We start from the raw sequence: 22,484 nt of genomic DNA, 5'->3' as shown, positions 1-22,484 counted from the left end.
CAAGCGTTAGTCATACCAATGTCGGAGAAATATGTTCATTTGCTTATAGATATGTTTAGGAACCTTATTATAACAAGTCACTTTCTGCGATATCAATTATCATTACTAGCCTGGAATGTCCCACAGCGAGGCAAAGGCTTTCTCACTCTCCTTCCTGAGAGGCAATCTTATCAATCGCAACGTAGCTAGCTATCTTAATATTCGCTTCAAAATCTAGGGAAAGCAATAACGCAATGTGCAAAAGACGATCCTTTAGGTAAGCTTTTATGTGAACCACATTAGACGAAAACGGCACTCAGGCTTATTAAACAGTACTGTAAATAGATGCAACCTAGAACTATTCTTTTCTGTCTGGCAGGCGTGTCGGTTTGCATTTGTTTTATGTGTCTGAAGGTTCTTCCTTATCTGTCACACTAGTGAAAATGTCACGATCTGTGCTTGTTATGTGCCGGATAATTGTTATGAGTATAATGTAACGGTATCGTATTGTGTGGGAGCTGTGTATTTATAATTCAGATTCCAGGAATAATTTACAATTAAATTATCGCAAGAATAAAGTTCAGGATATTTATAATGCTATAAATAATCTCTATGCCAAATGTAGAGCTAATTTCGACTAAAGCTTAGAAATTCGACTCGCTCTAGATACTTTTGTGAGCCTATTCAAATTGGCAATAAGTTCTGTATTCATCGGCAAATTTATGGCAAGCTTTCGTTTCTATACAAGAATAATTGCCTTGACTCAGAACTTTGAAAGCAGGGCTATTGACATCGTAAAAGAGAAAGAGTACTATATTGAGCATAATTGCGTCTCGCTCCCACTGTAGTTACAGTCCACAAGTCTAGTAAATCTAAATGTTCGTATTTCGCAGTTTATGTAAGTCCATTCAAAGTATTCAGGGTTGCCAAACGTTTAGCACGAGAGCACCATAACGTTATCGCACTTGCGAGGTTCGTTAGCTGATGTTTCGTATGCGGTGTAAGTTGCGAGGGAGAAAGGGACGTGACCAACCCTTGTGTGTGGAATCTATGGAGTGTTTAACACGTTGAATCATGAAAGTAAAATGTTTTTGTAGTATTTTGAAAATACCTGAGCCTTTGGTTTCAGAATTCAGTTTTTGCGCATCGAAGCGAATATTTCAACGATCCTTTTTCGCGAGTTCCAGCAAATTATTTTTCGCTATCTAGACAAACTTAAGAGGAAAATCTTAAGAGTTGAAGTTTTGTTTTATATGCATTATGTAAATCAATGCGTCAAATGAAGTGGCAAACAAGAAATATTATTCCCGGTATTCCTCATGCATCGTCAGCATGGCGTTTTTGTAATCGATTCATCGTAATTCAATATCCTGTTCTTGTAAGACGTCTTGGTTGAATTGCCTTACAAAACATTAGCTACATGGTACAACATGTCTCGCATTTCCTTCTATTTATGAAAAAATACAATATCAAATAACAAAACTTATTACTTACGCTGAAATAAAAATAAGCGAGTTTCGTTCGAAGATCTAAATTAAGATTTGAAGAAGCTCTTACGAAACTTGAATGATTCCTATTCAATTTAGTTCAAGATTTTCTTGAAGAATACTTATCTACTTTGGAAGGAAGCGATAAATAAACGTACCATTTTCGCTGAGTTATATAAGTTCTATGAATTGGAGCAAACAACTGTAAGTTGGAAGGCGTGAGTAACGGACTCCACAGATAGAACGATCACTTGTCTAAGTCAAGAGCTATGGAGACGGGAGCCTACTTTAGTTGGAAGTAGTTTACTTCTATTACGTATTGTGACACATGTTACCTATATGCTGGTCAAGTTTGACGAGTGTATCATTCCGGCGAACAGGATAAAGTTGACGACGAAATAAAGAGCTGCAAGTTTATTTAAGTAAGCAGGCATGATATTTGATTGGTATATAATATTATATACGCCCGTTATTAATAACGTCTTCTGTTACCACCCTATTTCGTGAATTAATTAATTCTATCGTTTTACGACAACAATCGTTACTGTACGAGTATCTACGTAAATAACATTGCTACAATTCTTTACGGCAACGTTTACAGCAGTATTCTACACTTGTTATGAAATTGGTACAAATTAATCATATCAAGACGACCTTAATCCGAGCCAGGAGACGTGAAATGAAGCGAATTTTCGTAACAATTGGGGCGCAGATCAACAAACTTAACAATACCTTTCTTCTTTTCAGAAGAAACATTAAAAAGTAATTATTTAAATAGTCTTAAAGCGTCTGTGTGATAAAAATTGTAACGAGAGCAGCTTTATATTTTTTTTCTTTCAAAACACGCGTTTATTCACGTACCTATTCTCATTTATTCATGTGTCGAGTTTTATACGAAAGGTTTTAAATAGGAGAATATGTGCCACATGGCCTTATTACTGGGTTTTGTTACCCGTTAATTGGACAACTAGTATAACCCTGGGGGTTAAACTGGCTAACGGTGAGTCTTAATGAGGGCAGGATTAAAATCCGTTCTGACATCATTATAAGTTCTTCCGTCTAGCTTTATCAAATGTTTCATTAAACTTATTCGCTTTTTTATAATATTTTAGTCGTAAAAATGATTGTAGTTGAGATAACAGATTTTATTTTTGATATTTAGACTTATAGACAGCATTTCATACACACAAGGCGTGAAATAAATGTATTATTAGACAGATTGGTACAAAAGTGGCGTCACATATAATTTATGCGAATGGTCTGAATTTGTTGTCAAATTTCATAGATTCTACCAAAACAGCTGCATCTTGTAACCTCTTTTGAATCTTGCAATCTATAAAATGTGTAAATAAAAAGTAGCAACCATTTAAATGTTGCAATTGAATATCAAACAAATTGGTCAGTCAATGTTCGTTTGGCAAAGAGATGACATCGATTAAAACGAATGCGTTTTCATTTCGCAATCGTATCGTGATTTGTTTTATGTATAGAGTTACATAAAAACGTAGGAACCACAGCTGTGATTGTTATGTCATTTTGTCAGACTGTTAGTAATTTAGTCATGTCTAATGTGTTGTGCAGAATTTCATTTTCCATTTCCAAGTAAACGCCACAATTTTATACACGTCCAATCCACAGTTAAACGAGCTTTCAGAATATCTTTCCATGCGCAAAAATATTCATCCCGACAAAATTTAATTTTCGTTCATCTAAAAATACGGCCGAATTTCATACTCTCGTCCAATTAACCCAAATAAAAAGTTTTTATGTCATAATGTTCAAGACTATTACATTACTTTCTTAGTAACATCGTTTGCTTGAACAGCGGTTGGGGTTAACGACCGGTACGTTTCATAATTCACACTGCAGTGGTTTTGCATACGGCAGTCGTCATGGAAACCATGCGGTTGTGGACTGCTCACAATGCTAATGTTACGAATGAGGTGAACGTATGTATAACAACGGTACAATTTGTATAGAATTTAAATGGGTTGTATCAAGTCCGAAAATATTAGACTACAGGCTCAAATTGACTAGAAAAACGGCCTATTTTGAGTCTAGTAGCGTTTTAAAATGCTGACAATAAAACTAGATCATCATAATACTGGCATCGATTTGGTCTAACACGTAGTTACTGCGAGCGTTATCCCTAGAGATTTGCCTGCCATTGTAACGATACATAGAAAACTATTCAATATTCATGCCGTCAGTCTCTCGCATCACGTAACTTACAATATCTAGATTTCTAAGAGTTGAACAAACTGGTGGTTTTTGTTGTAATATGGTAATTAAGGAATATTTTATATCTTGTGGTTTACGTGAGCAAAACGAATAAATCACATATTGGTTGTAAAATAGACGAGTGGAAGTCATCAGGGGTGTACTTCTCAACTTACAAATTTTATATTAGTATTGACTCTAGTCTTGTTATAATATGGGTTATTTAAAGGCTCGGGGCATCATGCGTCACCATCAAAATAGTCTCGAAACTTGTTTTCCTGCTTAATTATTTAAACATTTTGGGCGGACATCCGTGCATCTCTGCACACAAACGACCATCTTATGTTAATACATACAGTTATATAAATCTTATCCTTATTTACAAGTTGTTCCGGTGATGGATCGCAAATTTATTCACTTAAGGCTCATTTAGACGATGCGAAAAGTGACGTGAAAGTTGCGATATATTGCAAACCTTTCAGGCTTGAGTCTGAAGAAAAATTATATTTCTCTTATCGCTTAGGCTAACGAATCGTTTGTCACGTCATAATTTATCGTATTCTATTAATGTGATATAACATTGCCTAGGGTTGTTGGTAACAAAAGTGACATATCACGTGATGTCTTGCATCGTCTAAATTACCTTTTATTCACTCTTACTCTTCTGACCGTGAGATACTCGTCTCGTACGCATCTTGGGAACATTATCATTTGGCAGATGTGATTTATGTTTCGGTTTCCTTTTCCTCATATTGTTTTTGTATATTGTATTTATAATTAATTTCCTATGTAAGGTCAAGTCTTGAATAATTCACCAGAATAAAAGACGGTTGCGTCTTCAACGTAATGATTTATGGTCTAGGTATTAAAAACAATAGAAATTTTAGCATTGAACTTTAAACAGATTTCTCAAATTTTTCCACTCACATTTCTAATTGAAACGTAATATTTCCTGCGGTATTAAATAGGTCAATCATAAAGTTCTGCTAACAGTATGACTCGAGACCGGATTCTGTTGAAGACACGTCTTATGATAGATCATTATTGTTTTAATATCGATCCGACATCAAACTGGAGCATCTACATAACGTAGTTTCCTGTGCCTCAGATTCTCGGCAAAAATAATGAGTTCTTAGAATTACGTAGCTGAAGAATGTGCGTTTAACACTTATTTGAACTAAATAAAACGTGACACGGTATGTTGAGGCAAGTTTACTCTATATCTTTGATCGTTATTCATCAATTTACAGTTGTAAAACTTATCATAGACATGTTAATGAGATGCGATTTAATATACAACATAAACGCTAATCATGTATAACGGGGTATTAACAGCTATTTAGCGTGGAAAACGACAAATATGAGCATGAGGAAATTAATTAAACATAAGAAAACTGTAACACGGATTCTAACTTTAGCATTTCATATATGGATCGTTTGAACTACAAACAGAAATAATAATTTCCATGACAGTTGTTTTCAAGATACTTACAATGTATGAATGTTGTCTATCTATATACTTTCTATAAATATAATATCAAAAGTGTGTAGCGAGATCGTCTAAATATAGCGAGTCGTACGGCCGGCCTTCACGTTGCGGTGTGCGAGACATTAATACTATGATCAACTACGCAAGTTTGTTTCAGGGAATTCGGGAGACAAGGCTGGAGCGAGAACGATCGGGGTTCGGAATGTTTCAGATGTTTGAATTTATAATGACTGTGCGAGGTGGATAGGTATAGCTGTTTCAGTATGGTATCTTAATTATATTTTTGCTTGAAGTTTATCTTTAATGTTGCTTTACAATTATTTTAAATATAAGTACTTCATAGTAATTACACGAGTTTTTAGGTCGACAAAACTCTCATAGAAAGTGTTTTTATTTTAAGACTGACAAGACAGTGTTCGTGACGTACCTGCTAACATATGTATATTAGTTTTCATTTGTATTTCACAATGATACCCTAACATTTTAAGCTGGACTCTGCCCGTTCAACATGTCTGTTCAGTGGAGTTCACGGTCGATTGAGCGACTAATTAAATCAATCGCCGAACCATGCCGCGAGAGAACTGAGGGCTCGTAAAATACATCAAGCTGATGTATGTAATGGCTATATGATGAGCTTTTTATAACAAACATTCATCATGTTTATTTTGGGTAAAATCCTATAATTAACAAATGAAAAACCCATGTGTTAGTCCAATTGGTCCCACACGTGACCTAAAATTAGGATCAGTGACAAGAAACAAAACTAATTCAATAGAAATGATTCCAGCCCTATTGGTCTCAGTAGCCTTAGTGGTTCAAATAAAACGGCAAAAACAGACTAAATATTACTTCTCACTACTTCTTTTCAATTTCAAACAGCTCAAGTGTTAAACATTTCCTCTACACGAGCTATCAAGAGGACAGCATTCTACAATCTATTTACGTAACTTCCAGACGTATAAATCAGGAGAACTTTACCACTATCTATACCCCTAGCTACGGGCTAACGAAACTTTCCCCGGTTACTTTTTCCGACAGCTTCGCTGGCGTTCACAGATTCCGGTTTATGACTCAGCTTACCGCAGGACACGTTCCTTACTTTTGGCATTAATAACGACGAGTATTTCAAGTAAAAAGTTTGCGTAACCGGATAAGTTGGTTTAAAAAACCTTGCATAAAAATGATGAAACGAAACATGTTTTACATCCTCTTTGCTCTTACTTGGAGCAGAAAAAGTTGCGTGAGATACGTCTCATACATATGGTATTAAAATACTGTCTGAGGATGGAACTTTAAGTACTTTTGCCATAAATTGATTGCTCTTAGTACTGAACAGTTAACTTGAAATCGCAAAACCTAACTACTTCAGATTATTAAAGAGGGAATATTGTATTACGGCCACACAATTCAATTATGAATAGGTCCAATTCAACAGGGACTAACTGGCACAAACAGTAAGCGCTTTCACCAACCTAGGTGGCCGGTATAGATAATATCTAGATATTATTAATGCAGAGGTAGGCAACAGTCGTGACATATTTAATTGTAACTTTTCGTTTTGGTCACGAATTATGATCATTATGCAGATACTTCATTGATAGGTATACGATTGATATGATAAGTATTGTAAAACAACAGCAGATTAAAATTATGTCTACTGTGCCTACGGTTCAAAACGTACCCTTCCTTGTCCGTTGCAGTCGGGTACAAAAACAATCTAGATCTAAAATATGTCGCATAAACAAACACTTCAGTTGTGACTTTCTCCAATATAAAGGTCAGACGAAATTATTCTTAAGGATAACGCCGTCCGAATAATATTAAAACGAGATCACGAAATAAAATAACATAAATTATGTACCTACATAGTTATTACAGAACTATAATATATGTAGACTTACCTATCGCGGCAACTGGCAAACAGTTGAAGCAGTCTGTGAATGTTTTCCATAACTTGATGTTATACCTCCTTTTGCATTCGTCGTAGAATCTGTATGACAAAAGAAAATATACTCATTAATACGTATTCTATTAACTGAGGGCCTACCACTGACACTTGAAGTGATGTTATTGCAGTTGTGGAAGGGGAACGTCGCTCTAAGCCATAGAATGCTGTCAATAATATACTTTAAAACAAGGTGGTAGTACCTCTGGATACATATTACAATCCGAATTAATGTTTAATATAATATTTTACAAGTCATTGGTTTCGGACGCAGTAAATACGTGTAGAACAGATTAGCTCCAATATGACTAAGCGCATTTTCCTGTTAGATCGTTTCTGAAGAGGTTATTGACACTATGTACTTATTGAAAGTGTAAGTAGTTCGTTAATTATAGTGTTATGTGCGTATATTCTATAAGTATGCTCTGTATAAACGTAACAACGATCAGGTCGGTGCAAAATATTGTTTTCCTTATTTATTCATTTTGAAGCAGTAGAGAATCGAATCACGTGTCTATTCAATTCAAGAGTATACCAAATTCTTCGGACTATTTTCCTTATGATGTTCCTTGTATTTTTTAAATTATATTAATGTATACACTAACATCCATATTTCATGACGACACTAGGAACAAAGTTGTGTAGTGTCATGTTGCATTTTCAAGTGGAACATGTAGAGAAAAATAGACATTTAAGAATGTCACCTTGTTAAGCGTTCTTACCGGCTGTGAAATTATAGGTCTGTCTACCGAAATGCTATTCAAATGAGAATCACAAACGTATTTTACATATATATTGGCGGAATAACATTATAAATTAGTAATATACGGTTGTTATCACGGATAAATTACGTAATGCCACCCACTGGGGCGTGTGTGCCATGACACTGACTTTCTATCGCCCTATCGCGTAATCCATCAACATATTTATATAATGATTATGTTAATACATTATGAGTGGGTATGACACTCGACACATGTTGGCAGAATTCCAGTCTCAAACGTCATTCTGGGACGAAGTTACCTGTATACGTCACAATACTCGCACAAAGCATACAAGAAGCTGAGTCTGACTGGAGATAACTTAGCTGAGTGGTGCTATTATGTTATTTGTATGTACTATCCTCTTGACACCTGCTCTAGAATACGGCTTTCAACATGGTAAGCGAAAAAAAGAGAAAAAAAATGTTTTGGGAAGAATCTATTATGTCAACTGAATTGCCTAAGTTTGTAACATTGACTAGTCATTAAAGCTCCGCAACGCGTTATTGTTATAAACTTTAACTTTATTGACTTTTTCGTCAATATAAAAGTTGGTTCAGTATTTCGCACGAGTCGCCAATTTTCCTAAAATTCGTTTAGTAGGTAAGATACTTTCTGTGGTGCAATCACAAATATCAACAGTTTCGAATCCAATCTTTTAAAAGCCATTTATTGCGATTGGACTGCGGATAGACAAACACGTGGGTTGGATGACAGGACAGTTTAATTTATTAAACGTTATTTATGTTGTTATGCAGGTAACAATACACTTGTAGATAAGTAATATTAAACAAAAAAGGTACGTTAAATGGGTAAGGAAAATCCATTAACGAGCTAAAACGTTTAGAGAAACGTGCCGTCAAGGCTTTTTGGTTAGGTAAAAGATTTTCCTGTTCAATTACAATAAGATGATCATATAACGACTTGTGAGAATCATTATTATTGTTTTGAACATGCTCAGGTTTATCATTATCACGAACTGAATGTTTGCATCAGAAAAATAATAATTGAGAATAAATCAATACTCAGAGTGCTGCACTATTTTATATATCTACAGGCATACAGAAAGGTATTAAAACTAAAAAAATATCAAACTTGTACAATGAAGTAATGATTGACAAACAAAACCTATACTTTGAGCAGGTCGTTTTAGTATTTTAAATACCTGGCGACAGGAAACCCAATTGAAACCAGAAACCTTGCCGTAAACACAGTTTATAGGTTGTGTTAGCCATAAGAGTATATTTCGAGCCGACATTTATCGCCAAACGTGACTTTGAGCGATGGCATCAACATGTTACGGATCTGTTCACGTTGCCGCGTCTCAATTAATCCCGTAAACGTTTGTGTACATGCATATTGGGTTTAACGTGATTTTATGGCTTTGATCCAAGTTACGTAAGTTAAGAAGTGGTAAATTAAAATGAATAGACTTGAATCCAATGGTTTAACTTCAGGCTTTCCAGTCAATAATAAATCTGTGACTGACTGATACACGGATGTACCTACTCCAGACACAATTTAAAGAACACAGCTCGACACTCAGTATACGTGAAAAACAAAATTATAAGGAATCGGAGAAGGTTTTAAGTAAAGTCTATTTCCCATACATACATAGACATAATATAACTTTTTCAAGATTTGATTTATCTCGATATTATTGGCATGCTCAAACAATTGAACGGCCAATGCAGAGCATTATGAGTCATTGACAAGTATTTATATACCGACGTACAGAAAATAGTGATTATTGTTTATTGTTGTTAGTGAATTCGTTATTGCTTTGTAATTAAATTGATGAATTTAGGTTCTGCATACTAAATCTGCAAATAGTTGTTACTTCCGTGGTTGCTTGGTATTATTATTGTTCTATTGACAATATAGCAATGAAGCAATAAAAGGCACAGCCGGGCTGACAGAGTTAATTGTCTACACTACAACACGCGCAAGTCAGTTTGCAAAGGGATACATACATATTTGCATGTATGTGCGTTTATAAGTATTAAGTGTGTGTGTAGTGTAAATGATCGTAGCCAATATAGGGCTTCGTTGTACTGCACGGCTAGACTAGCAAATTGCTATCGTCGACTTAATATCATTTATTATAGCTTCGATCACACTCTATACGTTTACAAAGTCGTTGTTTATGCAGTTAAAGTTGATTATTGTCTGCAGGGGCTGCTTTGTGGTTAACCGACTAGTTACCTACTACTATTTAATGTTGTGAGTTCATACACCTGCCACAATTATTCAGGCTCCCATACATGTACACACCTACTAAAGATCCCAGCTTGCGTAGTGACCTTTTGCATCTCTCGAAAAGGACAATAATTAACTTACAAATATTATAATATCATACATGTATATCGGAAGTATCTACATGACTTTAAAATTGCACAATGAAGTGGGAATTTACTTGACAAGTGAACTCATATTATCAGAAGCTGAATAAGACATCCATATATGAGATAAGAAGTCGTTATCAATTGACTCAAACATCCGGCAGTTATCAGGAAGCGATCGCGTAATTTCGAAATACAAGAAAAATATAGAAGCAAAATGGCGTTGTATTTATAAGAATAGAAAATCTAAGTGAATCGGAGCATGTTTTATCATTCCGGTCCATTTATTATTTACTAAAATATATGAAAACATTTTCGCAATAAATTCGAAGTTCCGTCATGTATACGCTGATGTGATGAACGTGCCGTCCATTTGTATCGGGCGTGCCATTAGTCAACCCCTTTTGGCAGATTCAATGAATATCGGTCCGATTGACCGGAAACACAGACCCGATTAAAAATTGATGTTTCCCGAATCGTTTAAAAGCTTTAGTAAATGAATATGAAGGGAATTTAAAAGGTTGTGCAACACAAGTGTTAATTTCATGTTAATCAACGAGTTAAGTTTTATTTTAAATGCGTGTTTCGTCAATTACTTCTGGAACTTTAATTTTGATCCCTCTTTGAAATTCTAATGGATTGTTTCTAAATGGTACTTTACGAAAAGGCTTATTACTTAAGCTTAAAAGTTGCACAAAAATGTTAAACCGCTTAAAACCTTGACCCAAGTTTGTTTTGACATTTCCCGGGGATACGTCAAGTTTTAATAATTATTTTAATTTACGAAAATTAATTAAAGACGTTATTTCCAAAAATATATTCGTATTTGTAAGACTTATCGTTTCTCAATACAATAATTTGACTTCGATACATGGATCAGCAATAAGCGAGCGTTGAAGTAATAAGCCGCTATTGTTAGTTATTGGAAACGCACGTGTTATTATTACTCGTCTCTTTGCTTTTAAAATAATACTGTCATATTATTACGTTCCTTAGAGCAATTAGACATGTATCTTTTATAATGACTGCACAAAAAGCCGACTGGATGACGTCAACACGCCAAAACCAAAGAGCGCGACGTGTCATGAGTTCAATTCTCGCGCAGGACAAACGTGTGTGTTATCAACGAAAGTTTGTTAGACCGGGTGCCCTAGCGAAAATATTTGTTTGCGAAACACCGATAGAAGGCTTCAATTGCTTAGCGGGGGAGTCATGATTTATATAAAAGAGGTAACCGCTGGTATATGAAAAGCAGATAACACAAAAACAAATAGTTAATTAGTTAATTACAAAACTCCATTCCAAGAGCTATGATTAGTTGTTGGTCTTGACAATAAATCACAATCGTGATCGGTAAAAGTGGAATTGTCAACCGAGTAAATTGTCGGCATTGCAGTAGCCGGGCCAGTTAGTCATCAAACGCGTAACAAAACAAAAATAAGCGCTATATTGATGTTTATCTAACAATATCTTAGATTTATATTACCTACAAATAAAATTACAAGTAACTTTAAAAATATTTACAAGACGTTAGCTACTGTACGGCGTAGGCGTGCTAAGAAGATGAGATATCAGTCAATGGCAGAGCAAAACAATCGATCATTTTATAAGTAGCTGATAAAATAACTTTTGCACTCGAATACACGCGACGCAAGGTGGTGGACAACAATTTTGTAATAAAAACTTGTTTTGTATTAGATATGGCAAACACCTGCGGAAATGTATGGCGAAGCAAAGCCTCCACTCACACCAACGCACACTAACCGTTAAGGATAACAGTTCTATCGAAAAAAACTTTTTCTGATGGGTGTATGGTAACTTTTTGTGAAAAAGTAATTATTCGGATATTTTAATCTACTTAGCTAAACTAATTACAAGCGGGAATACGATGCTTCATTAAAAAATTAAGAATAATATTTACGATTGAGCTCAGAGAAAAGAAAGTAAACAGAGAGCCTGTCATTACCAAAGATATCAATCAATGTAAAATTATCTTGTGTAGTCTTATCTGAAACACTATACTAAAAATACGTACATACATAATGATTTATTTATTGTTTTATATTGGTTACAATGAGTACGAGTTTCGTTTTGGATTCACTTCGATCGGAACGAAGCAGAAAGTAAAGCAAAATTTCAATATGGATAGTGATAACAACAAATTGATGCTGTCGCACTGATCCTTGCAAATAGGTTACACCTCTGGGGTTTTTGAATTTCTAGAATCTAGTAAATACGAAGACATCAATCAAAGCATATCTAGAGTTATTATAGCGAATTTATTGACTGGTATTGAATCAGTCAAGACGAATGGAATTTCCGTTTTTGAAGATTATATTTTTTGAAGGATGAGTAACAATAAATGTATCAACTGGATATTTAATAATGAAAATATTACATTCTAATTGTCCTAGCTACTTATAAACTGTTTAAGTATTTTCTTCGTCTTACATTAACTCTTCAGCAATAGCCCAAATGCGGAACAATAACGGCTTGACGGCGAAAAGAATGAAATCGATAAAATCAGGGTCAATTAATTAATTAATTTGGATAATGTTTTTATCCGTCTTTCCTTGAATGTTTGTTATTAATATGTGAGTGGTTTGTTCGAACCTTAATCCTGCCTGGCTATCGACCTTGCACGGCGCTGAATCAGGGTGTGACTCATGTGGTTTTCCGCATGTGTAAGTCCAGTCTCAAGTCTTTAGGGTATTCGGTCTGGTCACGAAACACGCATTTTTAGTATTATATTTCCTGCGATTGTTCATATAACTTATGTGTTTTATTGCTAGAATCACCCCTTTATTTTCTAACAGTACCAAAAGCAGATTGTACAATGAGTAATGTTTTAAAGACTACGTACCTTCACAGTAAGCGTCATCTATTAGTAAAATTATTTCCAAAATAAATGACTCATAGTCACGCGCATTGGCAGAAGGATTCCATACGTAAAGTAAATACAGTTACATTTATTGGATATTTCAGTTCAAGTTCAGTGATATTTATCTTATCTTAAAGGTAAATGAGTCAGGTAGTTACTTGACTATCTGTTTATGAATAAATATTAAGTGGTTATGCGTGTACGATTAGACAATACTGATTGCAAGAAATAAGTAAGGTTAATAAAGCATTTTTATTACCTTTTTTTGCTGTAGAAGAAATTAATACTATCGCTGATGGAATACTTTGTGGGGAATGTGGGGTTACCGAGATTCCAAACATGAGATTCTAAAATCGCAAAGTAGTACTGAGTGAGATTGATGATTCATATTCAATCATTGCCAAGTCTTTGCCCAGTCGGGGGACATTTACGTGCAGTTCATTAAAAACATCACGGTTCTTAGAAAATCTCTTACAATGATATATATGAAGTCTGTGAATTGAGAAAAGCCTTTACTTCGGGTAGTCTGTAATCCTCTTTGTAGAACCGTATCGTGGAATAACAACAACAAGCTCAGCAAATACCGTACTGTTTTCGAGTAGGCGTCTGCAAAAACCAAGTTCAATGGACCTGAGTAAAAAGGCTTAAAATATGTGACCTGTCTAGAGAGTTCAAGCGTATCAGAATGTATCTTTATAAAATATTATAGAAGATGAAATGAAAGTACTAGATGTATTCAAAACGTTGCCACTAATGATATAACTTCTTATAAGTCTCCTGGTTTAGATAACAACGGATAGTATTTATTCGTATTAATTCAAGTAGATTGTTGTAATTATATATTGAAATCGTCAACTCTTCCGTAGAATAAATCTAACGATAAAATCGTCAAGATTCTGAAAAATACCCTCATTAAAGTCTACGTCATTCTATGTTGGTATGTAGGTACGTTTTGAATAATTTTTATCTACTTTCAAAAGATAAACAGCGGAACCAAAATATATTTGTTATAGTAACCTTAAGTTTCAATGCAAACTGTGCTTATAAAAACCTATAGGATGCTAGAGATCCGCACAGAATAAATGTGTAGGATTTGTTTAAGTAAACGCAACGATATACGAGGACTCTGGGAACAAACCGACTTCATTTTGTATTTCCCTTTATAAACAAAGAAACGAGTCGTACGGGAGTGACGTCACTCGATCGGTATACTCATCGTGTTGTGTTTGTAAAGTGTTTTATAAGGAGGGTTTAAAACCCGCCGCGTTGAATTTCATAAAAGGGTTTCATCGGGATAAATACATGTTGTATGATGTCACCATTTAAATTTATTATTTAAAATACTTTGTCCAGAATTACGACACCATAGGCAAGGAAAAAGGGTTATTCTTTGTGGTTACAATACAATCATGTTGCTGTTTAGTATAAAATGGCATTAGTAACAAGAAATATACCACTTTTAGGAGAAATAGGTTTCAAATAAAGACAAATCTTTGTAGTGAACTTTACCACAAGATTTAAAACATTCAAGTACAAAACCAGCCCTTTCAAGACATGTTAGCATACGCAGTACAAACAGTAGGAAGCATGGTTTTGTTTGGCAGTCAGCCGTGCATGGCGGACGCGTGTTCACTTCCCATGACACGCAGACATATGCGCGCATTTCTTTGTCTCCTCGAGGGAGCAACGGGGTCAGGCCTTATAATATTAAGGGAGAAATTCGGTACCGAATATATTAAACACCGATTCTTTAACAGAAATTACGCTTTGAGCGGGAACAATACTATTAAGTCAGTGTAGCACTAGAGACTTCAAGGACCGCCAATTAGGCTAATTTAATTTACTTACAAACGATATCAACGTACAAAGTAATCAATTATGTCAAGCGGAACAATTAATGAGTGATATTAATTATATTTTCTTCAATAAAAGTCACATGAATCTCACATTTTAGCGTCAAAGTAATTTAATTTTGCTGTAAAAACTGGTATTATTATTGTAATCATGATTGCAACCATCTATCAGATCTCAATTACGGATAAGACGTTTGAAAGCACCGGCTGAGTATGGAGACAGCTCGTTAGGAAATCTAGAAGAGCAATAATCCATTTCTCCGCCACACACTTTCACTCATAAAGCGCAAATTATGCCACGGATCGACAAATACGAATGCAATTGTTTTTATGAATTGAATCTTGTTTTATTCAGACGATAGTAGTATTTTACAAGCCATATTGTGCTATAACTTTTTCAAAATACCTTGTTATGAAAACCACCTAAACTTATATTTACTGCGAGGTTTCATCAATGGCTACATATCTTCAAGATATTTTTCGGGTACCTATAGATAAAACCGCAGACAGTGTAACACATTATCTAAAATTTTGCACCAATTAACCAAACAACAAGTACTTTTCTCGTAAACAAGCATCTTAAATACATTCGAAAAACACAAGATATAATGGCCGGGTGGCAGTGAATCTCGATTTGAATCAAACAATCTTATGAATATCGAAGGGAGGTCTAAACGAGTTACTGGATCCATCAACCGGTTTACCAGTGCAGATACGATCTGGTACTGAATTTATTAGCCTTAAGGAGCCATACTGCAAATACGGGACCGTCTTGAGTCAACATCTTGAGTGGTTTTATGGTTTAAACTTGATAATACCAATCTCAAACGCATCAACATAACAAATTGTTTTTCATATGTCCAGATTAAGAAGAGCTGTGTTCGAAAGTTGTGTGATCAACCATTCATAGTCGTATTTTTACTTGATTAGAAACATTTTAAACCAGGGGTAGGTTTACCAAAATTTTTTCATCATGATTCATATTCAAGTATTTAAGAAAATAAAGCACTTCGTCAATACAGAGATTAGTTAAGTCAGTACCTAAAATGGAATATTAAATCAAACCTTTTTGAGGCAATCAATGTAAATCTCATGAAATTCGACGTTAGGAAACGGTTCCGGTAAAGTATAATAGGCCTAGTCTATATTCGGAATTCAACGATCGGAAATTCAAAATAAATGTAAAAGTAAAAGCATAAATACATATTTTTACAATATAATTTATAATTTACAGTTTAAACAAGAATATTTAATTGGTAATGAATGTTATAAACCAGTTTTTCTCCTAATATAATGTTTCGCTGATACTGTTTTTTGGTGATTCAATCTTGTTATGTAAACATGACGACACGAGCATTTTCGTTACGTTACGAAATTCACGCAGATGCAATTGTTTGAGAGAGAATTCCGGTATTCCAGTTGCGAATAACATTTTGTACATACATTCTGTACGTTTTAGTCGTTTCCCAAGGGTTTGCAGCCACGCAAGAAGGAATTTGGGTACATTGAAAGGATTACATGGTAACTTGTAACACAAGCAAGCTTTTAAGACGTCTAATCTTAAATGAAATACGATAGTATCTGGGGACTACGGTTGCTGCAATTTGGGAAATTCCGTTACGAGTAATCCCGGTGGATATAGGGAGAATTTACATATTATGAAAAAACTTTTACTAAGTATGGTATGAACCAGAAATTGGGTACTTTGGTCAGTCCTGCAAATACCCACTTATACTGAGCTTATTACACTGTCCTAAATTTAGGAACCTTATATTTTGTATTTACGAATTAAGGACTTTCCTATGTTTTTCGAATTGAGATTCAAAATAAATAAATAAATATTCTAACGTAGTAACACCGTTAATACATATAACTCTATGCCCTAAGTACAAAAGGCGCAAAGACAGCCACGGGAGTAATTACACAGTGTACATTAATTTTATGCTTTAGTTAATTAAAACACGAGTGGTCTTAAATCTTTACTGACTTAATCCCATCGCATGTAGGACAGTTGTGCGCCTAATTAAAGCCGTTACGGCTCCGACATGGTGGTTCTCTTGATCTTTAGATAAGCTGTCGTAGAAAACTGTACCGTACAAAGCAGTTACAGGAAAACAACTGACAACAGCCATTCGTATTCGTATATAAAAATGTAACGTATGTATGAAAATACTTTAGGAGACCTTTATCAACGCAATAGAACCTAAAACCACGAAATTTGTCTGCTTCCCCGCGCGTTTGTGCACGCTAATCTAGTTTTCAATTTTATATTGCGGTAAGCTCTGCTTAACATTTAGCGTTCAGCATCATATCGTTTCGAAATCCACGCGGAGGAAGTCGCGAGCACAGCTAGTTATGAATAAGAATAGAATTCCCGGATATTTAATAGATCTTTTTATACAAATATTTATGTGTATCCGCTTTTTAACGACCTTTTGACATATAACGCCAAAGGATGTGATTGGTTACTAAAAGCTCTAATAACCCACAAACTTTTATGACGATAGGCTCTATGAAAACTGGAAGTATGCCAATTGACCAATCATACAGTTTTATTACCTAGCAATAGTATGTAATCTGAAACTGTGTCTAATACCCCGTCTGTGGTATAAGATAGAATTTTGGCATGAGCTTCAGACAAACTGTCATACAATTCCAATCTAGTAGTGATAGAAAAACTATAGCGGAAGACTGAGGAAATGCTTATTATATGACGATGAGCGAAATATCCGTCCGCGTTGCAACACATTGAAGAGCCCAGCAGATGTCCTACCAAAGAAGCGTGTTAAAAAGGGTATGTGATGCCATCTTGCTCGATATTCCTTGCATCGTCTAGATCAACTATTTTCCAACAAATAATTATGATAATCAAAGAGATAAGCCGATAGTGAAATCTAGTCTCATTGAACACTTTCATATCAGAATCTTAAGAACTTTTGAACGCGAATTTATGTTACAGCTAGACAGCTGTTAGTAAGATAATTTATATCTTAAATATTTTTTATGTATTAAATATTCACATTAATCTTGTGAGAGTTCAATAAACTGGGTTATGTGCACTTATTAATAACGAATTATATTTTGCGCCTTAAAATATCTGGTACTTCTTTGTTTTTTAGTGGAGTTTGAAAAAAAGTAAAGATGTCAGTATTTCACAGCCGCACAGCTGAGCAGTGTCTACACTCTACAGCTCTGTCTTTTGCGATATATCTTAAGTTAATTTCTACATATATCAAAACAATCGTAACTTACGACGTTGCTTATTTTGATAAATTCTAGTAACAAAGGCGTAAAACTATCTTAAAATCTATATCTCACTGAGAGATAACTTGTAATATGATTATTCAGTACATACACGGTTTTAATGTTATGATCTAAAGATTATATAATTATTATTGAATTATTAGATAAAAGTATTTATTTGATTACGGAGGTGGTCGTTGTCATAGCAAAGTCCTTTTGCATCACCGCTTTTTAAATTAATATTTGATAATTATCAAGTTACGGATGTGACGTATTGGAGAAAATTAATACGATTATAATAAATTAAAAAACATGTAGGGAAAAATCATCCCCATGCATGATTACGACTTCTTAAATTGTTTTTAATGTTTTGGAAATTCTGCCATTATGTTTTTATTTCAAATTCTTTCGAAAATAAAATGATGGCTTTCGATGCTGCCAATAAATCGTTTCATAAACAACATTAATATAGGCCCTGTGACCTCATAAATAATATTCACCCTTATTTAACAGAAACGCCATAACATTATGCGTATAAAGCAAATTAAAGGGCTTTGTGATGGCAAGTTTGGGTTGGCCTCTGGCCGCAACGGTCGGTTTGTTCAAAAATTTGCAGGTAGCACGTTTGAACGACCTTTGTAAACCTGCCTTACAATAGTTACCTGTCGCCTACGCAAATGCCATCTATATCTATATAAGTAAAGTTTTAGTTCCGGCCCTTCGAATTAGAGTAAAGCTATTTTTAATGAGAGTTTGGAGTTACGTTTGTGAAAATGAATTAATTTATACGACAGTTTACGTTCTTGTTGTTTTGTTTCATAGTTGTTCCGCAATAAAGCTGATATTTTTAATAACTATTCCTCTCGTAAATACGAAGATTCAGAACTTGGTTTTTAGTTTCAGTGATTATTAAAAAGCGACTCTTCACAAAATCGTAGAACATATCATTGCCTAAAAGAACCCTGTTAAAGCAAAGGCATCACGAAAAAACATCACTATCTTTCAGATGCAGTTAAGTAAAATGACGAAAAAAAAATAACTTACCCATAAATCCTATTAATGCTAGCGCACTCGTGGTTGCCACGTAAAAGGAAGAAGTTCTCTGGGTATTTGATCTTATAGGCGAGGAGCAGACATATTGTCTCCAGCGACTGCTTCCCGCGGTCAACGTAGTCACCGAGGAACAGGTAATTGGACTCAGGGGGGAAGCCTCCGTACTCAAACAACCTGAGCAGGTCGTAATACTGTCCGTGGATGTCACCTACAACAAAAAGATGCATTTATTATTATGATCATGGAGATTTAGTCATAAGATTGGTTGTCTTGGTTTTAGATGATGTTTTAAACATCATCCATTGATCTTATCATCCTGGTAATGTGTGCAAGAATTGTTGAAAGGTATTTGATTACCTGTAATTTTCATACATGACGAGTTTTAATACTAAGCTCATATAATTATCTCAAAGCTTTCAAATGGTGAAAATTCAATGAATATTGTCAGATATACATATACTAGAACTGTTTCAATAATACTGGAGATGCAGAAAACATAATGGATTGTCTCAAAAAAACAAAACTATCAGTTGAGAGGAGTTTTGATTGAAACAATTGCCTTATCCTACTGTGATTCTATCCTACTACATGTATACCAAAGTCACACTTTTCATTGAGGTGAAAACATTTATTACAATACCTGCCTATTATGAATTCAATTATGTAAACAACAGTTTATAACTTATTTATTGACTATTGACAAACAAACAAAATTTGCCAAAAATGATAAAACTAAAAAGGAATACAATATTGATTTCTTCAATAAATTATTAAATATTTGTACATGTGTGTTCGAGAACATCATTGCTTCACAAATTATATAAAGTGAGAGGTTTTGAAGTATTGTGTAGAAGATTCAAAATAGTAATTGTCAATGAATAAATAAAATTTTATCAAATTTAATGAAGACACATTGTTGAATTTCATTCAAAACTGCAAAGTTTGTAAAACAAGGATATGATGGCGATGGATTAATAACTAAAGATAAGATACAGATGTTTCCTAGTGTATTACATATTCTTTGTTTTATCGTGTAAAGGAATTTTAATTCACTAGATGATGCTATTGTATTACTAATTATGACTACTTTAAAAAAAAATATGGTGAGGCTACTGGTATTTCAAATATTGAAGCTTAGCGTAGCCATAGCCAATGTTGAAGTTAGCAAGTATAGTGATTTCATGTTTTTTCCTTTCCATATTTTACAAGAGGTAAGGTATGCCCAAATGTTTAATGATATTAAAATGAGTGCATTGAACACCATATCTCAAATAGTAAAGCATAAAATAACATGAGTTTAAAATATTTCATCTGATAGGTATAAAGTGAACTGAAAAAAAAACTGCATAATATATATTACATGACCGGAAAACACAAAAACAAGGTCATTACAAATATTGCTTACTTCTTGTTTTTAGGCAAAAGTTGTTATGAACTCTTTAAACATACTAACATTCAATTTATTCAGGCTATCGAGATCCACTTCTAGAAAAACTAGCCTTGATCCTAGTGACCATGTTTCAGAGCCATAGGTCATGGCAGACAGGACACAGTTTTAGAAACTTTCATTTTTTTAAATTGTGTAAATATTATATTAGGTAACATAAGTAAGCAAGTAAAAGCTGAGATCTTTTTTTAATAATACAAAAAATAACATATTCTGCATTTGATACAGATAACCTATGAGTATAAGGTCTTAATGTCTGTATTATGTAGGATGCAAGGGTCGGAGGTCAGACAAGTACTACACTGATAGGCCGCCATGTTTATTTGGACCTCTGATAGTATAAACAATAACATATTTCTTACAAGTTAGCTTAACTTACTACTTACTGAAGAAGTATTTGATAAAATGAGAAAATTATGTTCAAATGAATGTAACAGTGGGTGTGACAGTCAAGTTTGCATGTAGGCGGTCATGTTATATGGCATATTTTAGTAGTAAATAATGTACAAAAATACAAATAAGCCAAACAAAACAGCACTACTGACAGAAAGTTGGTGGCAATAACTACAATATCTGTGAAACTACATATATGACTACAAAGAAAGCTTGACAAGATTTGTTACAAGTTTTGACAGTATGTAATTGCTTTAAAACTGCCAAATTCCATAGCATGCTTCTTTATGTCTTCTTTTATAAGAACAATAATTTACTAAATCAACAAATTTGTCATGAAAATATTACAAATTCTATGTAACTCAGCCGTAAACTTAGGGAAGAACAAATAACATCCTAATAAAGTACTACAAAAACGGTTGCAACAATTTCAAATATAAAAAATAGCTGTTGTGGGGTATTTACTCAAGAGTTTACCGAAATACCTTCACATTACGACATTCACCTTAAATAAGAGTTCAACAATGGTTTAATAAGCAAAAATATGCAGTTTCATCGTTTCGAAAGTGTAAGGCTGCAATGGAAAGTGGCATTACGAGAGAGATCACTACAGGACACTGTACTTACCGCAAATTTTAAGCGGCGCTTCCAATTCAAGTAAAATCGGCTGTGACAAGAATATTTCTCGCGATTTCAAGCATAGCCCTTTGATCTCTATTTCTGTTAACTGTACATTCATTCCAGGCTTTTCGCCACGAACTGAAAATAAACGTAAACATATCACCAACACGTAAAATCACAACTTATTCACACAATATCACGATTTTAACACTATTATTTTAATTCACTGAATTTAGGGTGTAACACTTGTAACTTTGTTTATCTAAAGCGGTCGGTATCAACATTTACCTTTTAATAATTTTTTTATTACGTTATCGATGTTTAACTCATCTGTGTCTCTGTCTGCCATTTGATATAATTATGGTGCACGGAATATAGCTAAATAGAATAGGCAAAGGAAGAGAGATTATAAAGATTTTTGCCGATTTGTGAAAGGCACAACCTATTTCAATTCTCGGCTAAAATGAAATTCAATGGCGGAGACATCACTCACACACACAAACAAGGAAAACACATCACCTGTGTTCCCAGCCTCCGTTTAAATTTACCACTAAATAAATTTTATTTTACTTGTTTCAGTCATATTAAAAACAAAATGATTATGATTACACATTACAGCGTCCCGCAAAATTTTAATTGCTTTATGATTATTTTGAATGAGGTTTTGTTTTGTAAAGCAAGCAGTATTTTGTTTAAAATAATATGTGAAGTGATACTGTGATAAATAATACAAAATCGTAATGGCAATCTACTCTGTTTATTTCAAAAGA

The 22,484-nt window shown here is 34.2% G+C and overlaps 1 protein-coding gene across 1 annotated transcript; it reads right to left on the bottom strand.

The window, feature by feature from the left end:
• Positions 1-7,032: 7,032 nt before the first annotated feature.
• On the bottom strand, positions 7,033-22,234 carry LOC113502995 (serine/threonine-protein phosphatase PP1-gamma catalytic subunit B-like). Its single transcript, XM_026884776.1, has 4 exons — positions 22,003-22,234; positions 21,721-21,852; positions 19,245-19,461; positions 7,033-7,165 (listed from the first exon to the last, which is right to left on the bottom strand). The coding sequence occupies exons 1-4, from the start codon at positions 22,061-22,063 to the stop codon at positions 7,048-7,050; spliced, it is 528 nt and encodes a 175-aa protein (XP_026740577.1). The 5' UTR covers positions 22,064-22,234; the 3' UTR covers positions 7,033-7,047.
• Positions 22,235-22,484: the final 250 nt, after the last annotated feature.

The sequence above is a fragment of the Trichoplusia ni genome, chromosome 18, assembly GCF_003590095.1.
Source record: "Trichoplusia ni isolate ovarian cell line Hi5 chromosome 18, tn1, whole genome shotgun sequence".
Classification (NCBI taxonomy): domain Eukaryota; kingdom Metazoa; phylum Arthropoda; class Insecta; order Lepidoptera; family Noctuidae; genus Trichoplusia; species Trichoplusia ni.
This window is presented reverse-complemented; position numbering and strand designations above follow the sequence as displayed.

Bases quoted from the DNA above. Each gene is read 5' to 3' on its own strand.
- LOC113502995 (XM_026884776.1), bottom strand. From the start codon at position 22,063: ATGGCAGACAGAGACACAGATGAGTTAAACATCGATAACGTAATAAAA. The intron at 19,462-21,720 runs GTAAGTACAGTG...TTTTTGTTGTAG, and splicing joins AGCGCCGCTTAAAATTTGCG to GTGACATCCACGGACAGTAT. The intron at 7,166-19,244 runs GTAAGTTATTTT...TTTGTCATACAG, and splicing joins AGCATTAATAGGATTTATGG to ATTCTACGACGAATGCAAAA.